The sequence below is a fragment of the Arvicanthis niloticus genome, chromosome 2 (genome assembly GCF_011762505.2).
Source record: "Arvicanthis niloticus isolate mArvNil1 chromosome 2, mArvNil1.pat.X, whole genome shotgun sequence".
NCBI classification, from domain to species: Eukaryota; Metazoa; Chordata; class Mammalia; order Rodentia; family Muridae; genus Arvicanthis; species Arvicanthis niloticus.
The window spans coordinates 67,495,164-67,522,107 of NC_047659.1; the positions used below are offsets into that span (position 1 = coordinate 67,495,164).

Sequence of the window (26,944 nt, forward strand, 5' to 3'; positions counted from 1 at the left end):
GGAACTTCCAGCCTCAGTCATCAAACTCCTAATTGAGGCTGACCATACCACCCTGGCCAGGTTTTCTTGGCTCTAACCAGGGAACAGCTGGGAGATTAAATAGAGGGCTTGTGTTTATAGTGATTCATACCTTCTTCCTAGGAAGGCTTAGTATGGATGCTCAAATTGTATACAGATTTAGGATTTCTAACAAAAGGAGTGCTACACATTTTTAAAACCCAGACTCTGACACAAGGAACCAGAGAGTCTGTTCAGATTCATTCCATACTCATTCCATTTGAGCCCTGAATAAGCTTGTCCAGCCTCTGGCACCTTTCCATGTCATGGGGACCATCCATCTTACAGTGTGGAATGGAAACAGGATTAAAAACCAAGACAGTAAATTTCCCTCCAGGACAAGGGAGAAACTCCAACCACGTCCCACTTTCACCCACTGACATGCACTCTTCCTCTGGGTCTGAGTTAATCTGGTAGATTGCTCCTGAGTCAAGGTCAGCAAGTCATATGTTTTTATGATGCAACAAGGGGCAGCTACCCCCATTCTGTTTTGGAAACCTTGGTGACATCACAGGCTAACCTCTGAACTCAGGCATCCAGTGAAAGGGAACACTGAGTCAGAAGAGCCTTAGTCACAGGCTTCTGAAGTCTAAGGTAGAAAAGCCATGAGGTCATCCAAGCTATTCCCTGCAGGGCTGCTCTGATTCTATCTGGCCTGGGTTTAAATGACTCAAGGAATTCTCTAGGGGAAACTAATCTATTGGAACAGCTGTTACTAACAGGGCATTTGCTGTTCTTCAACAAAAATTTCAGCCTGGTTCTCCTGACATTCTCAGTCATTCCTTGCTTCCAAGATACAGCACTGTCTTTCCTTATGAGGGGTCACAGGTAGGACTGCCTGGGGTGTGAATGGGAGCATGCTGCCTTCTCTGTATTCAGAGGACTGTAACCTAAGTGTGCCCCAGGAAAACTGACAGCTGGGAAATTCAGCTAAATAAACAGTGTCCCTGAACATGCAGCTTTCCATTACAATAACACACAAGCCAAGATATTAAGAAGTCAAGAAAGACTTCAACAAAACCCAGAGAAGCCACCTCTGTTTGGGTTTCAGCAGCTGTCTGCCTGTGCAAGGCTCCAGAGTCACTGACACATATTTATATCTTCATTTTGCTAACGTCATAAGGAACAAACATGTTCAGATCTTCCCTAGAGGCACAAGGCCATTTGTATTTCTTCAAATTAAAGGGGGCAGGGCAGGAGGAAAAGTGCTTTTGGACCAAATCATCTGTGAGCACAGCCAGAGCAGTTTTTAATTTGCCTAATGATAACCCTTGATTTAGAGATTTGTCTCAAAGTAACCGTTCCTGTAGTAGACATGTTGACAACATGAAGTGCTGTCGGCTCTCATTCAGGAGGAATAGAACCCGAGAAGCAAACACCATAATTTCCAAACAGCCAGTTCATAAAAGTGCACAGAACAGCTTCTGGAAGTGCTTCCAGGAGAAGAGGAGGGGCTGCTAGGTGCACAGCCCTCACCTCAGTGGCAACTCTGCAGCAGTGTCACTGGTGGGGCTCCTCTTGGGTCTGGATAAATGGTCCGAAAGGTTAAGTTTACTCTCCGTTCTCTGGAGTGGTATTCCTTGGGCACTCGGTGCTAAATGGAAATATAAATAGTTGTCCAGCATAAATATATATGCATTTTTATTAGTTCAACGTGATTTACAACTTATTTATGTCTCACTCTATCCCTGTGTAAAGGAGCAGCACTAGGTGTTCTACAGTCCTGTGGGAAAGGTTTCCTCTGAAACGAGTTCCCAGCTGATCCCAGCAGGCTGTGCCAGCACCCTGACAGCAAGGCACATCTACTTTCCTAACTGTTGCTTCACTTTAAATGTTTGTACTTAACGTGACCTCACCCACACTGATCTAGAAGAGTTGTGGTGCTGTGATGCCCAAGATGGTAGCCACTGGGGTTATTTGCAGGTAAATTAGTGTCAGCCACTTTCTAAGTGGTCAGCAGGTACAGCGGCTGCAATGGCAGCACAGTCGCAGATTCCTCTATCACTACAAAAACGTCAACCTCTGCTAAGAGGTCTGTTTTGATCAACTCCTTAGACATGACATCATTTTATTGCTACTTGCTCAGTATAAGCACTCGCTTCTGTGTAGTTTGCAATGACTCCTCGGCCAGGATAGAAGCTGCCTCCAGAGAGTGAATCGGTGGTACCTGCAAGCCCTCACCTGCCAGTCGGCTTGTGTGGCTCCTTCCATGATTAGCAAGGTCCCATGATCCAATGGTATCTTCACTCTCTCCACGTATGTATAGTCTCCATTTTCTTCCTAGAAAACAGCAGCCATCCCGCTGAGGTTTTTATTTATATAGGTTTTTATTTATATGCCCATGAAGTTTGCAAAAGAACCTGGAGGCGGTTATTCCTGAGCCAGACGGTGGGAACTTGTATCATGCTCTGTCCCTTGGCAGCTCGTTGGCCTTCAGCCAGCTATTTTACCTCTTATTCCTTAATACGCTCACTTGTAACATGGAAATAAAGACGGTATCTACTACACAGGGCCAATCTGTGTCTCAAACGATGTGTATAAGTAACTTGGGGACTGGTAACAGGAAGAACCGAGTAAGAGTTATGTGGTTACTGTTCCCCAGAGAAGCCCACCCTGTCCTAGGAGGGAGGTAAGACTCACCTACCTCTGCTATACAGTGCTATGATTCAACATCATAGGAAGAAAACAGCCTCTGACCAAGGCTTGTTTCACCTGGCTATGATATGCTAAGTCACTGATTGGTAATTACTTTAGTAGTTCTCAACCATCCTAATGCTACAACTCTTTAACACAGCTCCTCATGTTGGGTGACCCCATCCATAAAATTATTTTCATTGCTACATCATAACTATAATTTTGCTAATGTTATGAATCATAATGTAAATGTCTATGTTTGCCAGTGGTTGTAGGTAGCTCCTGTGAAAGGGTTGTTTGACCCCCAAAGGGGGTCACAGGTAGAAAGCCACTGCTTTAGAACTAACCCTAGCTTTTCCCTTGGCTAATCTAGGTGTTTGAGAGATGCATTCTCTTATCTCTTTCCAAACAGGAATTCTAGCAATGGCAGGAATTTCTCAAAGAAAGGAGCTCTGGCTTGATTAGACCATCATTGTCTATGAAGCCTGGTTGTTTGATGTTTGTGCTTTAGAGAACAGATCACAAATCTCAGATACTGAGACCTGGACAGCTTGGCTAGAGCCTAATACTGTCACCACAGCACACCTGCAAAAAGGTCAAGAGATGGTTTGCCCCTCCTCAGAGCTGCTGGGTGCAGTGAACAGCCTTGTGGGTCCCTGATTCAGCCACTAGGAGCTCCCTGGGTGAGACTGACTGTGGGCAGAGACAATGGGCCTATCTGTTCATCTGCCTCCCTTCCCATGTGACAGTTACATTGGGTTACTGCAGGATTTACTGTAGTGCAAATCTGTTTATGTTTATTGCTGCAAAGGTCTTTCTGAGAACTTAACTGTTTACAACTATTTCCCCCAGGAAAATCTAAAATCAAAACAATACTAAACTTGTATAAACAGTCTAGGTTCCAGGGCCCAGCCCTTGGCAGTGACTTTGTCAAGGACAGCCAGAATTTTTACAGACAGAAGACATAAGCAATGTTTGAAACAACTTTTGATTGGCTGGTTTGTTTTGTTTTGTGTCTGCCACCTTTTCTCTTCCAGGAATCAGTAAGCACTGAACACTGACCTCTCACTGCTCAGCCAACCAGAACACACTGGGAAGTGACCCTGCCCATGGAGGCCCACACCCACCTCCACATTCACCTCCACTTCAGAAGGCAAAAGTTGGTGCTTGGAAAAAGTATGCCAGAAGAAATGAATGCCTCGCTAAGGAAAAACATCAAAAGTGGGGGCCCATCCTCCATGACATCAGAGGGCTATAAAGGCTTAACAGATTGAAAGACTGGTCAGCTCAAGTTAAAACTTGGTTGTAGCCAGAAGGATCTCTCCTGCTTTCAGGGAGGACAACATGACATGGATCTATAGACCGCACGGACTCGAGGATGAGAGTGAAATGATGCTCAGAGGGAAGACTTCATGAGCACACAAGGGCAATTCTGAGATCTAGAACTCCACAACCTCATGGGGAGGTAGAGGTGAGAGAGGAGAGCACTGTGACTCCATCTGGAACCATGACGCAGTAATGCAGCTGAGAGGCAAAAGGGAGTTCTGCATGCAAAAGGCAAGTATCAGCATTGGTGGAAACAAAGCGTAAAGACCTCTATTTTTCAAGGGAGAGAAAACTTCAGGTGTATTTTGCACACATAATATCCAACATAGCCATTAACCATACCAAAAGGCAGATCCTCGAGAGTGAGCAATTCAGGTTTCCCCTAAGGAGTGGGATAGAGAATTGCTCACCCCAGCACATGGTATGAGAGGTAATATCGTTTCTCCCTGGCTTGTAATTTATTTCTCCTAATACCAGTGACTTAGAAGATACATTCTTAGTTGCAGGAGATGGCCAGTTAAAGAAGGCAAGGGAGCCCCCAACACGGCAGAGCTCACTGATGGTCCCATCTGCTGTGAGACAGAGCAGCAACTGGAGGCAGTGACACTGACTTTCCACCTAGGAGGCAGATAGAAGGCCAGGGGAACTCCTGCTATGTGCAAAGGCTGGGGTGATGTGGGGAGCAGGGGCCACACTGTCAGAGAAGGCTCAGTCATGGCTACTAATGGCCATATTACCAAAGTTCACATCTGTGACCCTGCTGTACCCAGGCAAGCAAAATACACACGAATGCACACACACACTCCAATATGGATACGTGTGCAATACAGTGCTTAAGATAAAAATGTCTATCCCTGATACTAGCTAAAAGAAGCGTCTTAGGTAATGGTCAACCTATGGGGGAGTGAGTGGTGACTATAGTTGTTGAAACCTTATAAACAGAAAGAAAACCACAAATGGCATATTTTTTCTATCAGTGCTTAAGAGTACCCTCATTCTCAAATACAGCAGAGCATCTGGATGCTCATGCACTCGTTCCTAAAGAATTCGGAGACTTTGCACACTCCTGCTCCCACCCTACCAAGATGCTACCCTACTCAGTTTCCTCAGGAAAACAGTACTTAGGAGAAAATCCTGGATGTTTACTGCTATGTCATTATGGTCATCTCAGACAAGAAACTAGGCAATTTCCTTCTCGGGAAAAGGTAATGCACATTATGCAATCTGCATTTCTCTGGTACTCACCCCCTTCCTGTCCTAAAATGGAATTAGAAGTCTCACCCATCATTACTTCAAAACCTTCATATCTTCTTTCTAGAATACATAAGAACTCGTGTCTGGGTACAGGTTTAACTTTTAGGCATCAGCTTTCCTGCTCTCACAATCAGGGTGGCGGGGAATGGTTGTGTGCAGCTGTTTCTTAAAAACACACTGTGACTAGGACATCAGTAGACAAATGCGAAATAACTGAAGGAAGTGCCCATAATACATAGAAACCCACTCTGCTGCTCCCTTCCAGAGTTCACAGGCAGTATTCCATCTATAAAAGCATCCCCCATTTCGCTGTATGAGCACTTGCATGTTTTTAAATAGTTTGAAAATATTGTCATGTACTATTTCTTTGCACGAGCACATCTTTTTCTTTAGGCTCAGGTATGTTTGACTACCTGTGTGTCAGACATTGTACCAGTGCTGGAGTCTAGCAGTAAAGAACACACTGTTGAGACTGAGATTTTGATCTACTGGGGTTACCGATTGGTTGTTGCTGTTGTTTTTAAAGGAATAAGGTTACTGCAAGTAGACCTGAGATGAAGCATCACTAAACACAGACATCTTGGATAGAGTATAAAAGATGAAATTCTGGGTAATGGTCTGACCTTTAAGGTTCTTGATTTACAGTGCCAAGCTGCTTCCTTCTGCTTCCTGGCAAAGCCTCCAACAATTTGTAATTTCATGAGAAAAGTATGATAGTACCAATCTCTCCTCCACTGTGGTCTCTGTGTTTGTGTCTCTGTCCACTGTGCTGTGGGAATTAACACTTTCCTAACTCACAGACAGTAAGCTGGTGACCTCAGACATTAAGCTGGCAAGCCATTCCCTTCTGCGTAAGTCTTGGAGGTACTGGTTTTTTTTTTTTTTTTTTTTTTTTTTTATATCTGCTCTTTAACTGTCATTTGATGTTGAATAAAAAATGTCTGGACTTGACTCCACTGACCTTTCTTTGACCTCTTTCATGAATTTTATGCTTAGAAAGGCTTTTCCCATCCTGAGGAAAGTTAAATATACAACTCCATTTCCTTTAGTCAAAAAAAAAAAAAAAAAAAAAAAGAGTTGACATTTTTCAGATTTAACTCTTTAGTCTAGGCAGCATTTTTGTTTTGTTTGGGGAGTTTTTGTTCGTTTTCCATACCTCTAGGGTAGGGGAAGGGCGACTAGGTTTCATGCATGGCAGGTATGCATTCTACCACTGAGCTACTCCCTTCACCAGTGCTTCTCAACCTGTGTGATGTAACCCTCTAATACAGTTCCTCAGGTTGTGCTAACCTCCAACCATAAAATCATTTTCATTTCTACTTCATGTAATACTATTGTATTACATGAACATACAACAGTAACTTTACTACTGTTATAAATTGTAATGTAAACATCTGATACACAAGATACTTAATATGAGACTCCCATGTAAGGGTTGTTTGACCCCAAGGGAGTCGAGACCCATAGTTTGAGAACCACTGCCCTAGATTCAATGTTTCTCTCACAACAACAACTAAGTACTTAATGAAAGGCTTCCTGCTAGACTTACTGTGCTGGAGCCATGTCGGGAAGGTGGCATGTCAAGATACTACATAAATCACACCTAGCCATGGCTAACTCGTGCTGCAAACCCACAGAGAGATGATATCCATTTCTCTTAAGCACAGGGAACTAGATGAAAAGCTGGTAGGAGATGGGGCAGCGGCTGAGCACAGGCCTGGGAGTGAGTACTCAAACCCACAATCACTTCCCATACTGCTTCCACCATGAGGTGAGCTCTGCTCCTCAAGTCCCACCATACTGCCTCCTCATGACATGGCACATTCTCCTTGCTGAAGGGAACCACCCATCAGAAAGGAGCATAAAGGAGAGATGCAGACAGGAGTCACACAGTGGGCAGTGGGAATCCTGAGGAACCAAGGGTCTGCATATAGATGGTGAATGATGTTGAGGAACAGCTCCTGTCACTGCTCCCCAGTGTTGTCTCATCCTCTAGCTTTCCTGAGGAAGGAGCTAAGTGGGGTTTTATAGGAAATTTCAAGCTTTAATTGTGGGCAGCTAAGGCCATACACAGCTCAAGGTCTTCCCAGCAGAACTGTCCTGCCCCTACCCCAGCCACTCCAGCTGGCCTGTAATCGCTGTCATTGCCGCTCTTCCTTGACCCCCTCCACTACTCCACGTGCTTCTGTGTCTTCAGATATCACAGTCTTTGTCTCCCCCACAGCAGAAAAGGATGTCCAAACAAAATATGCTTCCCTGTCTTCTCTGAGTTAACAGAAGAGTGTTTGGTCTTCTGCATCTCTCTGAGCCTCAGAAAAACTATTTAAAAAAAAAACAAACCCTATCTTGTTACTAAGATCACTTTAAAAACAAAACATAACTGAGCAGAAAGGGCAAGGGAAATAAAGCGAGCGCCTGCTCCATGCTTCTCATTTCCCAAGCTCACAGGAAGCACTGGGCACATGGCACTTGCTGGTTTCTGTGCTGGAGGCATCAGGGGAGACTCACTGGCTACAAACAGCCTTGGAAGCCCAGACAGGACTTGAGTTAAGCAGGAAGTGGTAAGCAGGGAAAGAGATAATGCAGGAGAATAGAGCAACCATACAAAGGATAGTGGGAACCTTGTGCAGGCCAGGCAGAGATACTGTACACACCTGATGACCTGGTTCTGGGTTCCATCCTGCCCACTGTTCCTGCACCAGCAATGGACTTTTCTGAGCTACTAAACCAATGACAGAAACAGACCCAAGGTTGGCTGTATGCTCCTTTCCTTTGGTTCTCTTGTCCTGGATAGGAATGTGCCAATCCCATAGCTTTACACAGTATTCATTAATAAATTATTACTTTAAGTTCAGCAAATAATTTCCAAGCCATCCTATGCAGCGAGCTGATGGTGTCTGTTATTACCCTATCTACATATTACCCCATATTACATTGGAGAGAGTAGTAGCATTAACTTAAGATTCAGGGCAGATGAGGCATAAAGCTTTAGAATGTAGCCCAGAAGATAGGCAACACTCTGTGACAGCTGTGTTATCAGCATTTTACCTCGTGATGGTCCACAATCTGGATAATGTCTCTGAGAACTGAGGCCAAGGCTTTTATGGTCAGTGGCTTACTTTACATGTTAAGTTGCAGGCATCTCAAATCTAGCATGCAGAAAAAGAATTCCTGGGGCTAGAGAGATAGCTCAGGGGTTAAGAGCACATGACACTCTTGGAGAGAACCAGGGCCGGGTTCCCCACATCCACATGGTGGCTTGCAACTGTTTGTAACTCAACTTTCAGGGGATCCCATGACCTCTTCTGGCCTATGTGCACACCTGGTATGCAAATAGTATGTTCATTACATGCAAACACTCAACACATAAAAATAAATCTTGAAAGAACAGACCTCTTTACAAAAGGACAAAATCAAATCAATAAATCCCTTTTCTCTGCCATCTGAATTAATAGCACTACCACCCACCAACCATTCAAGCCAAAAATGTGGGAGTCATTCTTGATTCTTGCCCCATGTCTGAAACACTGGCAAGTTCGACAGCTTCATCCCCCCAAAATACCTTAAATCTACTCACTTCTCTTCTTCTCATAACATCTGGTTCAAGGTAGTAACTTCCCGCTGGACTACTTACTGCTCACCAGTTAGTCTCTTGCTCTTGCCTACTCCACTGCTATCCACACAGGGCCACAGTTATCCTTAGACATGGGAATGGGTCATGTCCCAGCCTCCATTCATTCCACTGTGCATACAGTAAAGCCTACACTCCTTCTGTTGTATAGCACAGCATCTATGCATTACTTCTGTTGTATAGCATAGCATCCATGCACCCCTTCTGTTGTGTAGCATAGCATCCATGCACCCCTTCTATTAAATAGCATAGCATCCATGCACTCCTTCTGTTAAATAGCATAGCATCCATATACTCCTTCTGTTGTATAGCATAGCATCCACGCACTCCTTCTACTGTATAGCTCTTGGGACTTCAATGTCACCCCCCCCACCCCACCCCCAGAGTTAAGCACAGTATCTGACACACGGTAGTAGTTAATATCTGGTTGGTGGGGAGAAAGTGCTGGTCCTAAAGCTACTCTGGACACTGGACAGAGGGGTGGCAAAGAATGAGGCTGACGGCACCCAGGGAAAAGGCAGGTTTTGGATTTGGGTAAGTGGTAAAGGACCATGGGATGAAGATGTCACTGAGATGGATGGAATCTTTATACATCTCAGTGAGGAACTAGCCGAAAGACAGGGCAGGGGATGATGCATGCCAAAGTTCTTGAGGCAAGTGGATTATCAGCTTGAAACTCGCCTGGGCTATATAGAAAGACTATGTTTTATGAAAGAAAGAAAAAGAAAGGGGGAAAGAAGTGTGGGGAGGGAGAAAAAAGAGGAAGAAAGGAAGGCCCCCAAACTAGAGGCTCAGGACAGTCATACAGCACCTCTAGTCTTAATGGTTCAAGAAGCTGAGGAGAGGAATTTAGAGTACAAAGCAAACTTTGGGCAATAGTATATCAAAAAGAAAAATAAGAATTAAGATATTTAGACACTGACTTGATGAGAACCACGGAACAAAAACTGAAAATGTATTAACCTGACCAAGAAAATAGTGATACAATCAAGAGAAATGGATTTGTATGTGGTGGGATGGTGATGGTGGTGTTTTATAGAAAATAATGGCTAACTTTAAAGCTGAATTTGGAACTTCTATATGCTATTCTGAAGTCCAGACATCTCTCCAATATGAAAAAAGTGATAGAAGATGCTGGGATAAGAGATTGGGAAGTTATCCACCACAGAGCAGGTGAGGCTGCGAGCTCTGAGGTTCTATTTCTTACCGCTGCTTAATCAAAGCACAGTGCTCTGCACTGGGGACACAGGGACACGACAGAAAGGAGCCTTCCTGTGTGGTATACCTAGGAGTTTATGCTCTCCTGAAAAATAAGAGAAAGATAACAGACCCAAAGATAAGCTCTAACATCCATAGTTAACCCATCTTTAAATGTCAAGAAAAGCTCAAAGGAGATAAATAGTAACAAGAAAAGTACATGAATGATCCAGACAAGACAGCATTTCTGAAGCTAGTAAGAGGGAAAAAATGGAGTTTTCATGCCTGCCAAAGGTGGGCTCTGGTGAGTAACAGTGTGTGAAAATAACAGCATTCATCCACCTTAACAGGGGAGAGCAGAGCAGATGTTTCAAGAGGAGCTAAGATGTAAGGAAAGGGAGACTAGGTAGACAGCTCATTCCACCCAACGCTCCCTCCTTCCCTCCCTTCTTTCCTTCCTTCCTTCTTTTCTCACCCCTCCCCTCTTCCTTTTATTCTGTGACATGTGGCCATCAGAGGTCACCATATGGAGGCAGTCAGTCTCTGTCTCTCTCTGTCCCTAGTTTCTGCCATTTCACTTCATGTTAGTTGACATTCGAGCTTACCCCTCATCTCTGTAGGCATCCTGGGATTACAGATGTGTATCACCACATCCTGGTTTGTTTTTTTTTTTTTCCGAGACCAAACTCAAGTTGTCAGGTTTGTGTCAGAAAGTGCTTTTATCTGCTGGGCCATCACCCTGGTTGGCTGCACTTGTAACTTGCTCTTATGCTCCCCACACCCCCAAGGAGGGAAGCAGTGTTAGGGAATTAATCCCAGGGCCTTGAAGTACTCTACCACTGAGCTACACCTCCATTCCCAAATCTGTGCTTCATGACCAAGAACAGAGCCAAAATGCTGGAACACTGACAGAAGCAAGCAGAGTTTTCTCAACATGACCACAGATAAAATGGAGGTTGTTTTTTGTTGGATTGATTGTTTTGTTTGTTTGTTTGTTCCCTAGCTCCCTGGCCCAAGGATCAGAAAACTGGTAAAACTGCTTAATAAGTATACTAAAAGCTGCTGCTTCTCCTCCTCTGCCTCTTCCTCCTGTTTTCTTTCTTTTCTTTTCTTTTTTTTTTTTTTTTAAACATCTGTAATGGTATTTAAAAGTAAGTGCACCTTCCTATGTAGTTACATGCTAAGGCCGCATGTCCTTTTGTGCCCTATCTCTTAATGCATGGCTATGCCAATAATGTCCCTTTTGTCAACAATGTCATCTCTTTGAAGCTGGTTCCCCCCAGTGGTGTTTGTATTGCCTGTTAGCACCTATCCGGGACCAGCACTGCTCCAGGGTCAGGCACACCTGCAGGGATCCTCCAGCTTGAGGTGGTTACTACAGCACTGAATACAGTGGGACTCTTGTGCACAGTGGTGAGGAGGAAAGTACTTGGCAGAGGGCTGGGACCCCACAGAATCATCTCTGTGGTTACTCTGCTGACTTAGCCCACAATGAAGTGACAGCAACCTGGGCATTAATCTGAAACACACTACTTTAAAAAACAAAAACAAAAACAGAAGCAGCTGCTCCAAAAAGCAGACCTGGAAAAGCAGAGCTTTGGACCACAGAGCTTAGTGGTTCAAAACCAACAATTTGAAATTCACCGGCCACATGTGACTCTTTGAATTTTTACCATCTCCCTGCCTTGCCCCTGATTTTTGGCATTCATTGGGTTTGAAAGGTTTTGGTCAGTAAATGAGAAAAGTAAGCAGAAAAGGCAGGTGGGTGCCAGCAATCACACACTCCAGGCACACTCACTTGGGGAACACACCAGTGTCTCACTGACTCACACAGAAGGTCTGGATGTCACGGTAGTCCTTGATGTAGCACAGTTCTCTGCAGGCACCAGAGTGGAGCACTGAGGCCCACACCAGCAGCCAGATCCCTGCCCTTTCTCCTCAATTAGACATGCTAGATTTTAATGAAATCCAGAGGGAAGCACTTGCTAATGGCGTTTGTTCAGATTGATTGCTGGTACAGTCCTGGGGGCTGGATGGGGTGGGTAGTTATGAACTGAGGCAACAGAAGCCCAGCTAAACACTCACAGCCAAAGCATTCCAGTTGCCCTGGATGTAGCCTTAAAATCTGAAGTTAGTGATGAGGCTGCCATTTTCAGTAACACACACTTCCTAGGAATGTACTCCAATGGAAATGTCATCATGAAAGAGTGAGGCACCAGAAACCCCCTTTGTCCTTGTCTTAGTCAGGGTTTCTATTGCTGTGACAAAACTCCATGACCCAAAAGCAAGTTGGGGAGGAAAGGGTTTATTCATCGGCTTACAATTCCAGATCATAGTTCATCATTGGAGAAAATCAGGACAGGAACTTGAGCAGGGCTGGAATTGGGTGGCAGGAGATGATGCAGAGGCCATGGAGGGTGCTGCTTGCTGGCTTGCTCCTCATGGCTTGCTGAGCCTGCCCAGGGATGGCACCACCCACAATGGCCTGGACTAACTGATCACTAATGAGGAAATGCCTAACAGCGGGATCTCATGGGGGCATTTCCTCAAGTGAGGCTCCTTTCTCTGATGACTCTAGCTTGTGTTAACTTGACAAAAAAAAAACAAAAAACAAAACAAAACAAAACAAAACAAAACCAGCCAGTACAGTCCTCTAAGACCAGGAAAGCACATCCAGTTACACCTGGCATCCAGCTAACCACAGTCACCTCAGAGGTAACCCAGTAATGGCAGAGCACTCCTTCCCAGACTAATCTAATCACACACACCCCGAGTCTTCCAGCACCTTCCGTAACATCCTTTGGCATTCCTCAACCTGAAGGGACCCTCTTCCTCTTCATCCTAAGAGAAACCTAGCTGTCTCCACAAGTTTGAACATCCCTTAGAGCCCTCTCATGTGGAAGATGGTAGAATATCCTTCTCACTTCCTGTTCTCAGGCCTCCTTACAAACCCATGCTCCCTTTAGCTCTGATGATCCAGTTTGCCCTCCTCTGTCTTCTTTTCTCTTGGCCCCCTCATTGGTGCTTGGCTCTGCCCTTGCTTCTTTCTAGCTTAGGCTCCTCAGAGGAACAACACTACTTTTACAGAGTCATCCAGGCCAAGCTCTTCTGCACCACACATTCAGTGCTTCATCACATTCTGAAACTCTCCTCTTTGAAATTCTCAAATGTCTGCAGGATCTAGCTTTGCCCATCTTCCCATCTCTTTGCCTGCTCTTCTTGCTATGCTCCTCCTGCTGGCTCACTGAGCCCCAGGATGGGACCTCTTACCTCTTCAAAATACATAGTCCTTTTCTGCCTGAGCTATCTAGCCATCCTCCAAAAGAGATGACAGAATCACCAGACCCCCAGGAACAGGTCTTAGAGTAAAGTAAAGGATAGGAAAAATTCTACTGCTCTCATAAGGTTTGAAGGTCAAGTTTGCCAGCAATCCCCATAATCAGCAGTAGCATACACAGAAATACAAGAAATTATTTTGGAAAATGTGGTTTTAAATCCAGAAGTAGAGAGGAGATGGCTCAGTCGATAATATACTTGCATCCAAAATCAAAGAGGTCATCCAGAGTCACCTTCTGATTTCCACACACATACATAATACTCTTCCCTAATATTAAATAAAAACGAAACAAACCAACTAAACCTAGGGTTGGCTCAGCAGGTAAAGGCTCCTGTCATCCAGCCTGATGACCTGAGTATGATCCCCAGGAGAGAACCAACAAACTCCTATAAGTTGACCTCTGATCTCCATGTGTGTTAAGTGGCAACATACATGCTCTGACACATACACATATTATACACATACACACACACACACACGCACACGCACACGCACACACACACGCACACATACACTCCCTCATATAGGTGTGAATGAAAAGAAAACTCTAAATTCCAGGAACCTCACTGGGCATGGTGGCGTACCCATAATCAAATATACAGAAACTGAGGCAGGAGGATCCTAAATTCCAGGTCAACCTGGGCTACACAATGACATTCTTTCTAAACAAGCGAAGAAAAACTTGGGAAGTAATTATTTCCTGAACATTTCAGGGCACTGATTCTGACTGGAATGAGGTAGCAAGAAAGCAAATGACAGTTCCTACTCTCCGGAGGTTTCTAGTCTAGCTGTGGATCTTTATTTACTCACCACTCCTGTGATGTTCACCCCTCCTCATTCACACACTCACCCACCCTCCAAGGAGTTCAGATCCCTCACTGTCTCTGACCCAGTGGCTGCCCCCGTTCCCTAGCTTCTACTACATTCTTACCACGGTTTACTTCCTTTCTCAGCTCTTGATTAAGCCACCAACAGACCATTTACAACAGCTTGAATCCACTGATTACTCCAACTATGTTCTTGGGAAAGCATTTCCATGTTCCCTTGAAGTCACTAACCAACAACCATTTCCCTTTATGAGAAAAGAGTAAGCATAAAGTGTACAGGTAAGTGCTGTTTTCCAGCCCAGGGGCAGAAACAGGAAGCAAGGCTGATCTTCACCTTTCACTGGAGGGTGTTTGAGAAAACCACGGTTATCAGAACTCCTTTCAAGTGTTTCTTGTAAACTCTCAGGCCAGATGCTTCGATCAGATGGTGTAAGGAGTAAGGAAAAGGAGGGAGCCTAGACAGTGGTCCACTGTAATCTCTGGAGGCTGTTAGCCTGAGGATGGATGACATGAAAACTGTCACAGAGGAGGCCTCTGCTTGAGGTGGAAGGTTTGGCCCTAATTTTGAACGCTACAGATCTGTCCTGTCGTCCTGTTTCCATTCAGTACCATAATACTTTAGATCTCAAATATCTTCCTTCTTTCTAAACTCCGGAGCCAGGGAGGAGGACCAATATTTATGATCAGGCTGACTTTTTAATACTCTAGCATTCTCAGAAGTGTATAACAAATCATTTAGCAGTGTGTTCTCAGAGACTCAACCATTAGTCTTGCTTTTACTGCCACTCCCTTCATAAGGTGCTGGGGAAAGAAACAGCTCAGAGAGAAGCCCCTTTTTCCGCAACTCAATTATCTGGGAGTGGAGAGAAGCGCCCCCCCCGCCCCCCCAGGCACGATGCAGCTGATCAGGAAAAGAGCTCATCCAAGGTAATTTGCTACAAAAACAAGGCTTTTGGCATCTAACCCTCCAGTGCATCACAAACTTCCTGCTATTATCTAATAACCCCCCAGCCATCACTGTTTCCATGGTAACCGACAGAGAAATAGCAGCCTGCCAAGCAGCTTTTGTAGTTCCTTTTCTAGTCTGTATAGAATTAGTGTTAGATGGGGGAAAGAACCAGGCTAATCTTTGCAAACAGGGACACGATGTAGTTTGGAAAGTACAACTGGGCTTGGGATAAGAAGTACAGAAAAGCTTTCAGGAACCCACTCTGACAGGGTACAAAGATCTGTAGACCAGTATTTGGTAAGCTTTCCTTTGTCTTAGGACAGGACAGACTGGCACTGGCCAGTCTGATTTGACTTACAAAAGAAGGGATCAGGTACAAAACAAGACCAAAGAAAGAAGTCTACCGTGCCCCTAGTACCTTACTGTCACTAGAGGAAATAGTAGTTTACAATCAAAATAAATGAGACTCAACAGGCTTTGAGCAGATAGCAGTGTAGGAAGGATGGGCACCTTAACATTCCACAGTTAATCCTGACAGCTCCACCAATCAGAGGGTGGACAGACCACCTATCATCTCAGCATGGGGAGACTGAAAAAGTGTGTAGAACATGGGGCAGCTTTCAAAAGATCAGCAGCCAGACTGACAGAGGTGCCAGACTGCAAAGCAAGCAGCTGCTACAGGGGTGGAAGAGTCTGAATTTGTTTATTAAAAAAAAAAAAAATAACAAACAAGACTATTTCTCTTGCCAAGTAAGAGAATGGTGGTGAATGCATTTCCAGCACTGATGAAATAGAGGCAGGAGAATCAAAAGTTCAAGGCCAGCCTCTGTGACATGAGATCCTATCTGAAAAAACAAACAAAAAGTCTTTGAAAGGCTTGTCTCAAAATTCTACACCTATGTGAAATACAGGAAATCTCTTGCCCTTCATCTGCTTCAGATAAGAAACCAACTTGGTCAGGCAGGTGATAGCCTCTCAACCGACAGAACAAAGAAGATACAGTGTGGGAGACTCCCTCCTACAGCCACTAACTGACTCACCTGCCTTGCTGGCAGTCAGGAAAACTACAACCAGTAGTGACATTCAGAGAGTCAGTCCTCCAAGGCCCATACAGAGGAGTGACTTATCTATTTAGTGTACAATTTCACTTTGGGTTAGGAGTCATGAGGCTTACTCTCTGAGCTAGTACCTGAATCTAGATAGAAAAGGAGACAAAGTTTTGCAAAGCAAGTTCCCTTGAATCCTTTGGGAAAGGGCTCATTTGCAATAAAATGTCTACCCTGAGAAATATTTCCACGGCTGTCGACTCAAAGAAAGCTTCTGCATTTGGTTACATTTATGGGGCTCCAGAGTTTTGGAATCTGTTAATGAAGCCTGAGTGAGTCCTCAAAAGTTTAAACATGTGCTGTGTTTACTCCAGAGTGGAACTTTTAAGCTATAATCACCAATGTGTGATTATAATCTCAAACACAATAACATTCAGTTTCTCCATCTTAAACAAAAGTCAAAATAGAGAATATGCACAAGAACGGTGCCAAATTCAATCAGTTAAAATGAGCCAGAAGCCAAAACTGACTAGAGCCAGTAACCTGGGGTACTGCCTGTTTATGTTTCTTCCCAAACTCATTTCCGCAGCCAACTTTACTTCAAGACTGCAGATAAATTTTCTCACTTATGAGATGTATTATGTTCCATTAACACAGCTGGCACAGTTGTAGTCCAGGGACATTGAGGGGACCTGACCTCTTTCACTACTCCATGACCTATACTTTCCCAGGTTCCTGAAAAACAGATTTCAGGAAGCCTAGGAAGAGACAACCTCAATGTGGGCAGTTTGTGTCTCAAACAGAGATGCGCTCCACATGCTCACACCCAGAAACAATGCGTATGTGCTGTCTGCTGACCACACACCAGCTTACAACATAACAAGTTACTACCAATAAATCCTTCCTGCTCATCATGTGTTGGGCTTTGGTTTGGTTTGGCTGTGGTGCTCTTAGAACCCAGGGCCTTGCATATGCACTCTACCACTGGGCTATATCCCCAGTTCCTGAGACAGGTCTTTCTAAGAGGGGATGAAGGCTTCCGTGCTGGGAGGGAAGACAGGAAGGAGTGTTTCTGGACACTAACAGGACTCATGTTTAGCAGTCGGGAACTGGATGTACATTGGAACTGCCCAGAGAGCATACTTTGGGAATTCTTAAGTCCCCATCTATAAATAGGCCCCTACTTTTTCTTTCACAAGGGGGTGGTGCTGCATGTGTGTGGGTAAAATGGTCACTGAAGACTTAAACATTTGGCAACAAAGCAAATAACTATGAAGAACCAAGAGACGGTGATATCAAAACTTAGGTACTGACTGGAGCTGGAGGAGCCGGATCTTGCTTACTCACAGGCAAACCTAACCTACTTACTTGCTTACTCTACAACCCCAGGACTAGCCTGGAAAAGAGCTGATGTTCCATCTGTCTGCTTGAGAACAGTGTCTGAAAAAACATCAGGCACACAGTGTTCCTCTGCTATCTGAAGTATAGGAGTCTTACAAAGACAAGAACATCTCTTCAGACATGCGGTATGGGATCCAAGTACTTCTATCCATGCATAGGAGTATATCATGCCTAAAAGACCCCAACAAAGGCCAGGCAGTCTGGTGCTCAATTCCAACTCTCTAGTCCCCCCAAAAACTCCTAGAATGTGGTCAGGTTCTTATACTGGTGACTAACAAGGCTCTACCATCAACAAGCAAAGTTTAAGTGGAAACAAAAGCAAAGCAAACTTAAAAATGGAAATTACACCAAGAAATGGAGCTCGATGTCATATGTGCCAAATAAGTTGATGTGCTATAAAGCAGCACGCATGGAGACCCAAGGGCACTGCAGGAAAGCAGCCTGCATTGGCCTGTTAACTGCATTCTTATGCAAGTACCTGATGCAGAAGAGACAGGTAGGAGGCCTGAATTAGGTCATAATCAAAACACAGCCTGCTGGCCTTCCACACTTGCTAGGGCCTGGTTTAATGATGCAGGCTGAATAACCAGGAACTCTGAAATCAGGATGACTTAGTGAGTTTCCTCTCTTGGAATTTCTTCCAGCTTTCCATCTTTGTTCTAAGGTTCACTTTTGATTCAAAACATTAGGGCTAGATTTGGGTGTCAAATCCAATGTAATCTAAATGAGAACCAGAGTTAAAAACTGAAATTCAAGTCAGTTTAGTCACCACTACTTTCCAATTTCAACTTAGACACACTATTGCCTGATGGTCTGGTTTGAGCCTCCTCTCCCTCAAGAAGTCACAGGCTCATGCACCTTTCAGAAGGCAACTAATACGGGAACAAGGATCTATATGATACTTCCTCATAGGACAGTGGCATGCCACACAGGTGCACAGGAAATGACAGCCACTTCAGGGACATCTTCCTGAGTTTCTGGATTCTCCCTTCTTGCTCCCACCACTTTCTGTAACTCTTCAGTCACAGCCTGAGTCACAGTAGCAGCCACTTAAATGCTCGCTCTAATAAATGCCTTGCATAGGGTAAGGCTGTCTGTCCTTTCTGTCAGTGGTAACAGGTCCACAGGACCTGATAGGGCAGAAATTCCTGTTGAATAAGCAAATGTATGAGTGGCACTTTGCAGGCCATGTTTCTATGAAGGAAGCACTGCCACCAGCTAATCCTGGAAGCAGCAGCTTTCAGGAGACCTATACTCACCAATTAGGAGGTAAGGGAAAGCATGGATTGAGGGCAGAGAATACTTACAGGTGGGGGTTTCTTCCTCATCTCAAAAGTCCGAGTGGCACCAAAACTGAGTGAAGCAATGACGGGGCAGCTCCCCAGGGAGGGTTCATCGTCGCTGTGCCAGTCCACATTGTCCTTCTCATCCCGGTAAAAATTACATAGCAAGGAGTTGAAGGTGTGGCCGGTGTTTTCCTCAATGCGGCTCTTCAGAGCCCACAGCACAGGGAGCCACTGCCAGCAAGAACAGGAACAGGAATACAAGACACAATGGGGAGCCATGAAAAAAAAAAAAAAAAAAAAAAAAAAACAAACAGAAAGAAATAGGAAATCAGTGGAGTTCTGAGAGGGCAATGCAATAAACAGAAGACAGAGGAATAGTTTTGTCTCCTCCCGCTATATGCTGAAGCAAGTCTGAAGGCTGAGCTGTCCACCATCTCCTGCTTCTCTTGCAGTGCATGTCTTCACAAAGAAGCCAATGCCAGTATGTTCAGGGTGGTTCTGGAATGTTAGTGCTACACTAAGGGGGGCAGTGGGGCTGCCGTAGCTCACAGGTCCACACAACCAGGCTCAAATGAACAACAAGAGAACTCTCAACTGGGTGCCTTCCATTCATTCTGTTCGTATTTATTCTAAACAACACAACTGCTTTCTTAAGAAATAGTTAATATTTAGAGTAGCTAACTTCATAAAAATAGAACCCAAAGCCTGATATAGTGGTGCGTGCCAGTAATCCCAGCACTTGGGAGGCCGAGGCAAGTTTGTAGGTATCCTGGTCTATGATATGTCAATGAACACGTGTTCTTTTCTTTTCTATAGAACAGGACCCAGTCTTAGAGCTATAAGATCATGAACTTAGTCATACTGCACAGCACTGCTTGCTGTCCACACCCAGTTTAGACATGGTTTATACTGTGCAGCCATGAATACAGGAACATTAGGTTGTGTGCTGTCTCACTACAATTCTGATTACTAACAGTAAGAGCCTGCCATGCTCTCTAGAACAGTGGCTCTCACTTTATACTATCAAAAAACCTTCATTGAATTTTACTGTTGTTGTTTGAATCAGGGTCTTACTATATAGTCCTGGTTAGCCTAGAACTTGTTATGTGCGCCAGGCTGGCCTTGAACTCACAGAGATCTGCCTGCCTCTTCCTCTCCGGTGCTAAGATTAAAGGTGTGCACCAGCATGCCTGGTTTGAACCTTTGCTCTTCTAGGTTATGGCTATTGATATTTACTATATTAAAGCTGAAGTGAGAGGTGGTACATGCTATAATGCCAGGGAGGCTGAGGCAGGAGGACAGAAAGTTCAAGACCAGCCTGGACTATGTAGCAAGATCCTGTGTCGGGATAAATAAACACACCTTTGGTAATTCATTCAAAATGCAACAACCACTCTGTGTAACTTTGTATGTTCAATACAAAACTGGGATGAGAGTGGCCCCGTTTTACAAACTCCACACTGTCCGCCTCCACAACATGCTCTTCTGCTTCTGCATTTACTCTGCTAAACTCTGTGCATAGCCCTGTCGGATGGACAGCAGGTTCTGTGACTGTGTCCCAAGCTCAGCCTGTGCTGATTCTTGAGGTAGTCCCAATCCAGAATTTGATGCTATCTTAAACTTTTCCTGATCTTTTACATTTAAACCAACAGAAGTCAGAGATCACAGGATTAATTTCCAGGAGTCAGTTCTTCCTTCCACAACATGGGTTCTTAGGATTGACCTCAGACCATCAAGCTTGGGGACAAGTGCTTTTACCTATTGAACCATCTCATGGGTGCTAAACTCCTCATTTTGCACACTCTAGGTGGGAATGTTCAGTGGTGAGAAGCACCAAGACCTCTGGCAGTTTGATTCATGATGCTGAAGTGCTTCCCATTCACCCATTAAAGCTCTGTAGCATCAGAACAGATGCCACACAGCTATCAACACACACTCTTGGCACAGCAGTGGAAACATACACACAGTTCCTACAAAGGCCTCCTGGACCCATGGGTTGTCCTTAAGAAGTACTGCTGTGTTCCACCTGATAGAGACAGGATGGGTGCTCAGAAAGGACAGTGCAGTACTGAGCCCAGCCCCGTTTCTGCCACAGAAGCACTGGAGCAGCACAGCTTTCCTGCAATGTGAAGCCAGAACGAAAGCTGGGTCTCTTTGTGGTTATCAGCATCACATTTACTATGCAGAGGACTCAGAAAAGAAACGGAACAGGTCAATAAAACGAAACAAACAAAAATGTTATTAAGTTGGCCCTGGTTCAAGAGAACAAATTCAAAGTGAAATCCCAGCCACCGCATGGGCAAGCTATGCTTCCTGCTCACCTCCAGCTGTAATCTACCTTCATGGAGATACATCAAATGCTAGAATTACACACTTAATTTAAGAAAACAAGAATGCAGAGAAGATGACTTTTCCAGAATGGGACTGAGAATCTCATTAGCACTTGCTGGACTCGGCTGGGATTCAGCACTGTGACAACATCAAGTTTGCATTATGTTTCTAAGTGGGTATATGTTTTTTTCTTGGCTATTTTTGGGAGTGAAGTATAGAGAAAGGGAGATATGGAGTGGGTAATGGAGGATTAATTTAGACTCTTTAACCAATTCTCTAAATAGAGATCCTTTAGAGCGAATGTTTAAATTAGAATTCGGCGTCATCCTGCTGTTCAGTGAAGGCACTCTATCCTTAAAAGACATCTGAGGGAATATGTGAGAACAGAGAAGTCACAAAACAGGCTTCAGTGTTAAGAGTGGCCTCAGTGCCACAGAGGTGGGGCTGGGTCTACAGAAAGTGGTCATGTTGGTGGGACTTGCAGACAACTAAGTTTTAATGTATTTTATACATGGGGTCCATTATCATCAGTTTGTACAAAGACAAACCAGCTTCAAAACCTACAACTAAAGCTGGGCATTGTGGGCCATGCTGTAACCCACTGGGGACAGCCAGGGAAATAGGATTTTGAGTTTGAAGCCATCTTCAGCTATAGAGATTTGGTGCCAGCCTATCTAACAAGGCCATCTTAAAATAAAATACACACACACACACACACACACACACACACACAAGCAATAAACACATACAATTCCATAATAGGAATTGTAATTTGAGAATCTTTTGTATATGTATATGTATATGTATATGTATATGTATATGTATATGTGAATGTGTTTACACATGAACATGCTTGGAGACCAGAAGACAATTTTTTGTCATCCCAGAGGTCCAGTCTGGTTCTTTTTTTGTTATTATTTATTTATTTTTGACACAGGATTGTTCACTTGCCTGGACTTCACCAAGTAGGCTAGATTAACTGACCAAGTTCTCAGCACTGGGATTCCAAATATGTACCCTTATCCTGTTTGACCTGGGTTTGTGGGGTTGGGGTCTCAAGCTCATGAGGATCCTGTTTGTGCACCAAGCACTCACTGGCTGAGCAATCTCTCTATCCTTATGTTGACAATTTAAATATCCAGCAAGCGGCTTGTACTCAAAGACTATGGAATATTATACAGGTATTAAATTGATACAGACTATTTACTGATACTAAGATTTGTTAATGATATACAGTTAAGAAAAACATACATGGGTAATTTTTTAAGTTTTATTCATTTTAGGGGATTTTGTTTTGGTTGGTTGGTTTATGTTTTATGGTGTTAGGAACAAAACCCAGGGTCTTGTGCACACGAAGTGAGCACTGTTCAACTAAGCCACATCACCAAGCCAATTCTGTTTTTCTAGGGAAGAGTCTAACTATTTCAAACCTAGAGCCCTCTTACCTCTTTCTAAGTGCTGACACTATAATTTCAATAAGAATTGAAACGGCTTGTCTTTAAAAAAAATTCTTTTGAATACTGTTTAAAACAAACATGCCTCAAAAATGAAAGACAGTATTGAGCAAGGCTGCATGGTTTCTGTGTAGTATAAAAATGGCTTCTTAAGCCCAAAAACTGTCTCCAACAGACACACGGCAATGTCTGACTGAGAAAGATGAGTGAAAGATAAGCTGGAAGGAAATGAAAAAGGACCTCATCACAGCCTGCTCAGCCCCCAGCGCCACTGCTGCGGCCACAGACGAGCAGGTAAATGGCTGTGACAGAGCAGGAGCAGCTTCTGTTCCCTGAGTCTCCAAATCTACTTCAGAGAAAAGGGGTTTCCACTTCTGAGGCTTCGCCCAGCTCTAGGAGTACAGCCCTTTAAAGCAGTAGGCTCTTTCTGTGACAGCCTGCCCTGTCCTCCTAGGTCCTGTCCCTGGGTACCTCAGCACACAGGGGTTTTGTACTTACATGTTGCTAGGACTCTCAAACATGCCACATTTCTGAGTCCAAATGAATAAGCAAAACTCCATTTCTTCAAAGTCTTTTACAATAAAGCATGACATTTTTGTCAAAGGCAAGTGTCCAAGAACTAAACAGGGAGCTATTTCTTGGACCTTAAGTCTAGCCTTTGGACAAGCTTATTTATATACTAACATATCTTTGTCTACACAGTTTTTTTTTTTTTTTTTCTTTTAGAGCTAGGGTTTTACTGTGCCGTTCAGTCTGGCCTTGAACTTATGATCCCCACTGCCTTAGCTTCCTGAGTTGCAGGGTTACAGGCATGTACTACTCTGCTCAGCTGTCATAGAAATCTTCAAAAACAAAGGCATCAGCAGAAACATGCCCAATTGGCAAGAAGTTGGAAGTCTGGAAACTGTACCCACAGAACAAATATAAAGCTAACAAACCCCGATCCTTCACAAGTAAGAGCAGAGCTGAGAAGTGGGAAGGCTCTCTACCCTCACTGCAGCCATAGGAATGTGCTTACAGCTAAGCACAGCAGTGCTCATGGAGGAGGGGTCGGGAAGAAATAGCTCATTCCCCTGGGACCCGAGACTCCAGGCCCAATCCACTGTTTCAGTTTCCTCCCATCCTCTGAGCCCATCTATAAATCATGGGCACAGAGAGGACCAGAAGCAGGTTTTCAAGCCCAGAGGATTTTCTGAAGCGAGAACTATCATGTGCCTCCATGAGGAATTTCTTCTAGTACTGGACACTGAGACTAGAAAGCCACACCAGTGATGCCATTGCAACATACTTGAGGATTTGGTTCCATAGTGATTCTTGAGTAAGTGTAAGGAAGCTCTCCATACCATGCTGTAAGTCTTGGTTGCGGATAAGTTATATCTGAGAAAGAAAATACAGGGCTCTTGAGACAGTTGCTGCTGGTGGAGGTGCGCCTGCTGCCAGCCATTGTGTGCCTGCACTCTGAGAGGAGCATGGGGAACAAAAGGAGAGGAGGATGACCCAAGTCCCTCCCTCAGACAGGAAATGGGAGGTGGTTAGTAGAACTGGAAGGGCTACACAGGAAATAAGGCATGTTGGCAGGGACAGCCTAGGCAGAGGCTCTGAGGAGGGAATGAGTTCCATCTGTTTTTTTCACTCATGGTAAAACCCAAAAAGTCTCAAAAAGCAGAATACAGAGCCTAGACCTCATGAAAAAAGACTCTGTGGCACCAATAATTCATTTGAAAGCAGGAAAACCCGGTAGCCCAGGGTCCTAGTAACACTACGCATGCTCTTTTGATCTAAAAAGTGTGAACCACTGTACCACACGCCTGCTTCTGTCACAGGCCATGCTATCTAAACTGTTTGAGAGGTTACGGGGTTACTATCTCCCCTCAACAGATACCAGTCACAAAAACAACAGATCAAGCTCAGGTCAGGTCCATGTGACTCAGTGCTAGTGCTTGCTAAGCCTGCACAAGACCCTGGGCTTGACCTTAGAACTGCCAAAAGAGGAGTGGGGAAGCCAATGTTTATTAAAGGCCAAACACATACACATACACACACACACACACACACACACACACACACACACACCAGCCAGCATTCTGTTAAGCAGATATCATGCATTATTTTAACTTACTTAATTAACACAAGAATCTTATAATTTATGTACTAAGAAAACCTAGAATTACAGTCACTAAAGTATAATTTGCTCAAAATTAACAACTACTTGGCATGCTGAAGCAAGCAAGCAAAGCCACACTGTAGAAACTCCTAGAGTTGGGAGAAGGCTTCCCTAAAAAGGGTGGCTCCTGTTCTGACACCCGAATTTTTTAAAAAGCCAATTTACATACACTTTGTCTCTTCACAAGCAGTTCAAACTCTTTCCGTGTCCTACTGAGTCTAGGCCACAGCACAGGTGCCTCCTAGTGGTCATGTGTGGTATCGCAGGCATTGCTGGTGTTGGGAGAGCATCAGTAAGGGGCAGATCACAGGAAGCTAATCAATTCTGGTGTACCTTTACAAGCTCAAAGGAGCAGACACTGAGACTGAAGGAGACTGGCTGACTCCAGTGGAAGGAAGGAAAGAACACAAAGTCAGTAAAAAGGGCCTCAGAAAAATATGTGCCAAATGGATTAGCAAAAAAGAAAGCTCTAGAAACTTCTGTGAAGAAGGAACTTGGCTAGAGAAAGCAGTTAAAGCGAAAGGGAGATGCATGCCAGTCACAGCTCAGCTAGTGAGGCTTCCTTGGCCCTCTAAGGTCTTGCATCTCTCTTGTCCACTCTCCCTGACCTCTGAGCCTCTGTAGGCTTCTGCCTGGCATACTGCTTCCTGTGCGTTAGGGAGTCCTGTTTTTTTTTTTTTTTTTTTAACCTGTTTGAGTCCAGCTGTGTTAAGCAGATACAGGGAATTCAAAAACATTTGAATGGGGACTAGGCAGCAACAACTGTACCCCAGAGGCCTACTTACTCTCTCTGATGCCCATCCTCTGTTTCCAGGGGACATCCTGACAAAGCCGCTCCAAGATCCAGTCAGCTTCCTTCAAGTCCACAAAGCCAGGATATAAGCACACCCTTAAGGCAGAAAGAACCATCAATAGATAAAATACACAGAAAGGGCGGACTAGAGAAACTACTGTTAGATCAGTTGATTAGATCTAAAGAAGAGACGGAATCATCTCATCACCTTCCTCCCATGTGATCGTCACATAAAAAAAAAAAAAAAAAAAAAAAAAAAAAACTCTTTTCATGATACCACTAAAGACACAAGTTCAAGGGATACATGAGGCTTTTATAGAGTTCTCCAAATAGTATTCAAGATTCTGCCAAGGAGACAAGTGGCAGAAATGATTAGCATGGTGTGGCTTCAAAACCAAGGGCAGGCACTTAATGGTTTCCACAAATGTAACCCAAAGATGACATCCATCCATTTCATGCTGTCACTAGAAAGAGTAACTAGTGCAGCGCAGGGGCCAAAAGATAGTTTTTAAAACTACACCTATTAGAATACAGAGGCCATTATGGCTTTCAAAATAAATATTCTCAAATGATGTCTCATCTTACTAAATATAAATATATCCTTATCCTGACACAGATTCAGCTGAAAAAAGCCAGTTTGTATCCATTTCCTAAGGAAAGTTCTGGAAGCCTGCACTCTCTTGAGCAGTCTTGACGGCATCAAGTCCTCAGAAGGCGCATGTTATTTAAAAGATCCAGAGGTCATCAAAAGCTATTGAGTTAAAACAAGATGTGCTCAATCAAATTTTGCTTTAAAGGGGAGTGTCTGGATTGGTTAGTTGGTTGGGATTTTGTTTTTTTATCTTTGTCAACTTGACATAAACCAGGGTCATTTAGAAAGAAGGAATCTCAGTTGAAGGACTGACTGAAGCTTGAGATGAGAGCCCGGTCTGCTGTGGGCAACACCACCCCGGTGAGATGGTCCTGGGGTGTTCACCAACACAGACATAGTGAGTAGCATTCCTCTGTGGGCTCTGCTTCTGTTTCTGCCCGAGTTCCTTCAGTGATAGATTGTGACGTGAGAGTTGTAAGATGGACCCTTTCCTCCCCACATTGCTTTTGGCCATGGTCTTTATCACAGCAACAGAAAACAAACTAAGACAGAGAGGTTCCAGAGGTGATTAAGACAACAGCCACACCAGCCAATTTTATAGGTTGCTTCATATCTAGCAACGCTCCTATAAGCAATGTTCATTTGTCATTTCTGATGTTTTTTTA

The 26,944-nt window shown here is 44.1% G+C and overlaps 1 protein-coding gene across 4 annotated transcripts in view; it reads right to left on the bottom strand.

The window, feature by feature from the left end:
- Nucleotides 1-1,283: 1,283 nt before the first annotated feature.
- Nucleotides 1,284-26,944, bottom strand: part of Alkbh3 (alkB homolog 3, alpha-ketoglutarate dependent dioxygenase) — a 32,437-nt gene continuing 6,776 nt past the window's right edge. For all 4 annotated transcript variants that reach the window (XM_034496236.1, XM_076929321.1, XM_034496235.2 and 1 more), the window contains 5 exons: nucleotides 25,680-25,783; nucleotides 24,019-24,107; nucleotides 18,967-19,176; nucleotides 2,239-2,337; nucleotides 1,284-1,651 (listed from right to left, as the gene is read on the bottom strand). In XM_034496236.1, coding sequence (XP_034352127.1) covers nucleotides 1,535-1,651; nucleotides 2,239-2,337; nucleotides 18,967-19,176; nucleotides 24,019-24,107; nucleotides 25,680-25,783 — 619 coding nt within the window. In that variant the 3' untranslated portion in view covers nucleotides 1,284-1,534. The remainder of the gene's footprint in view (nucleotides 1,652-2,238; nucleotides 2,338-18,966; nucleotides 19,177-24,018; nucleotides 24,108-25,679; nucleotides 25,784-26,944) is intronic.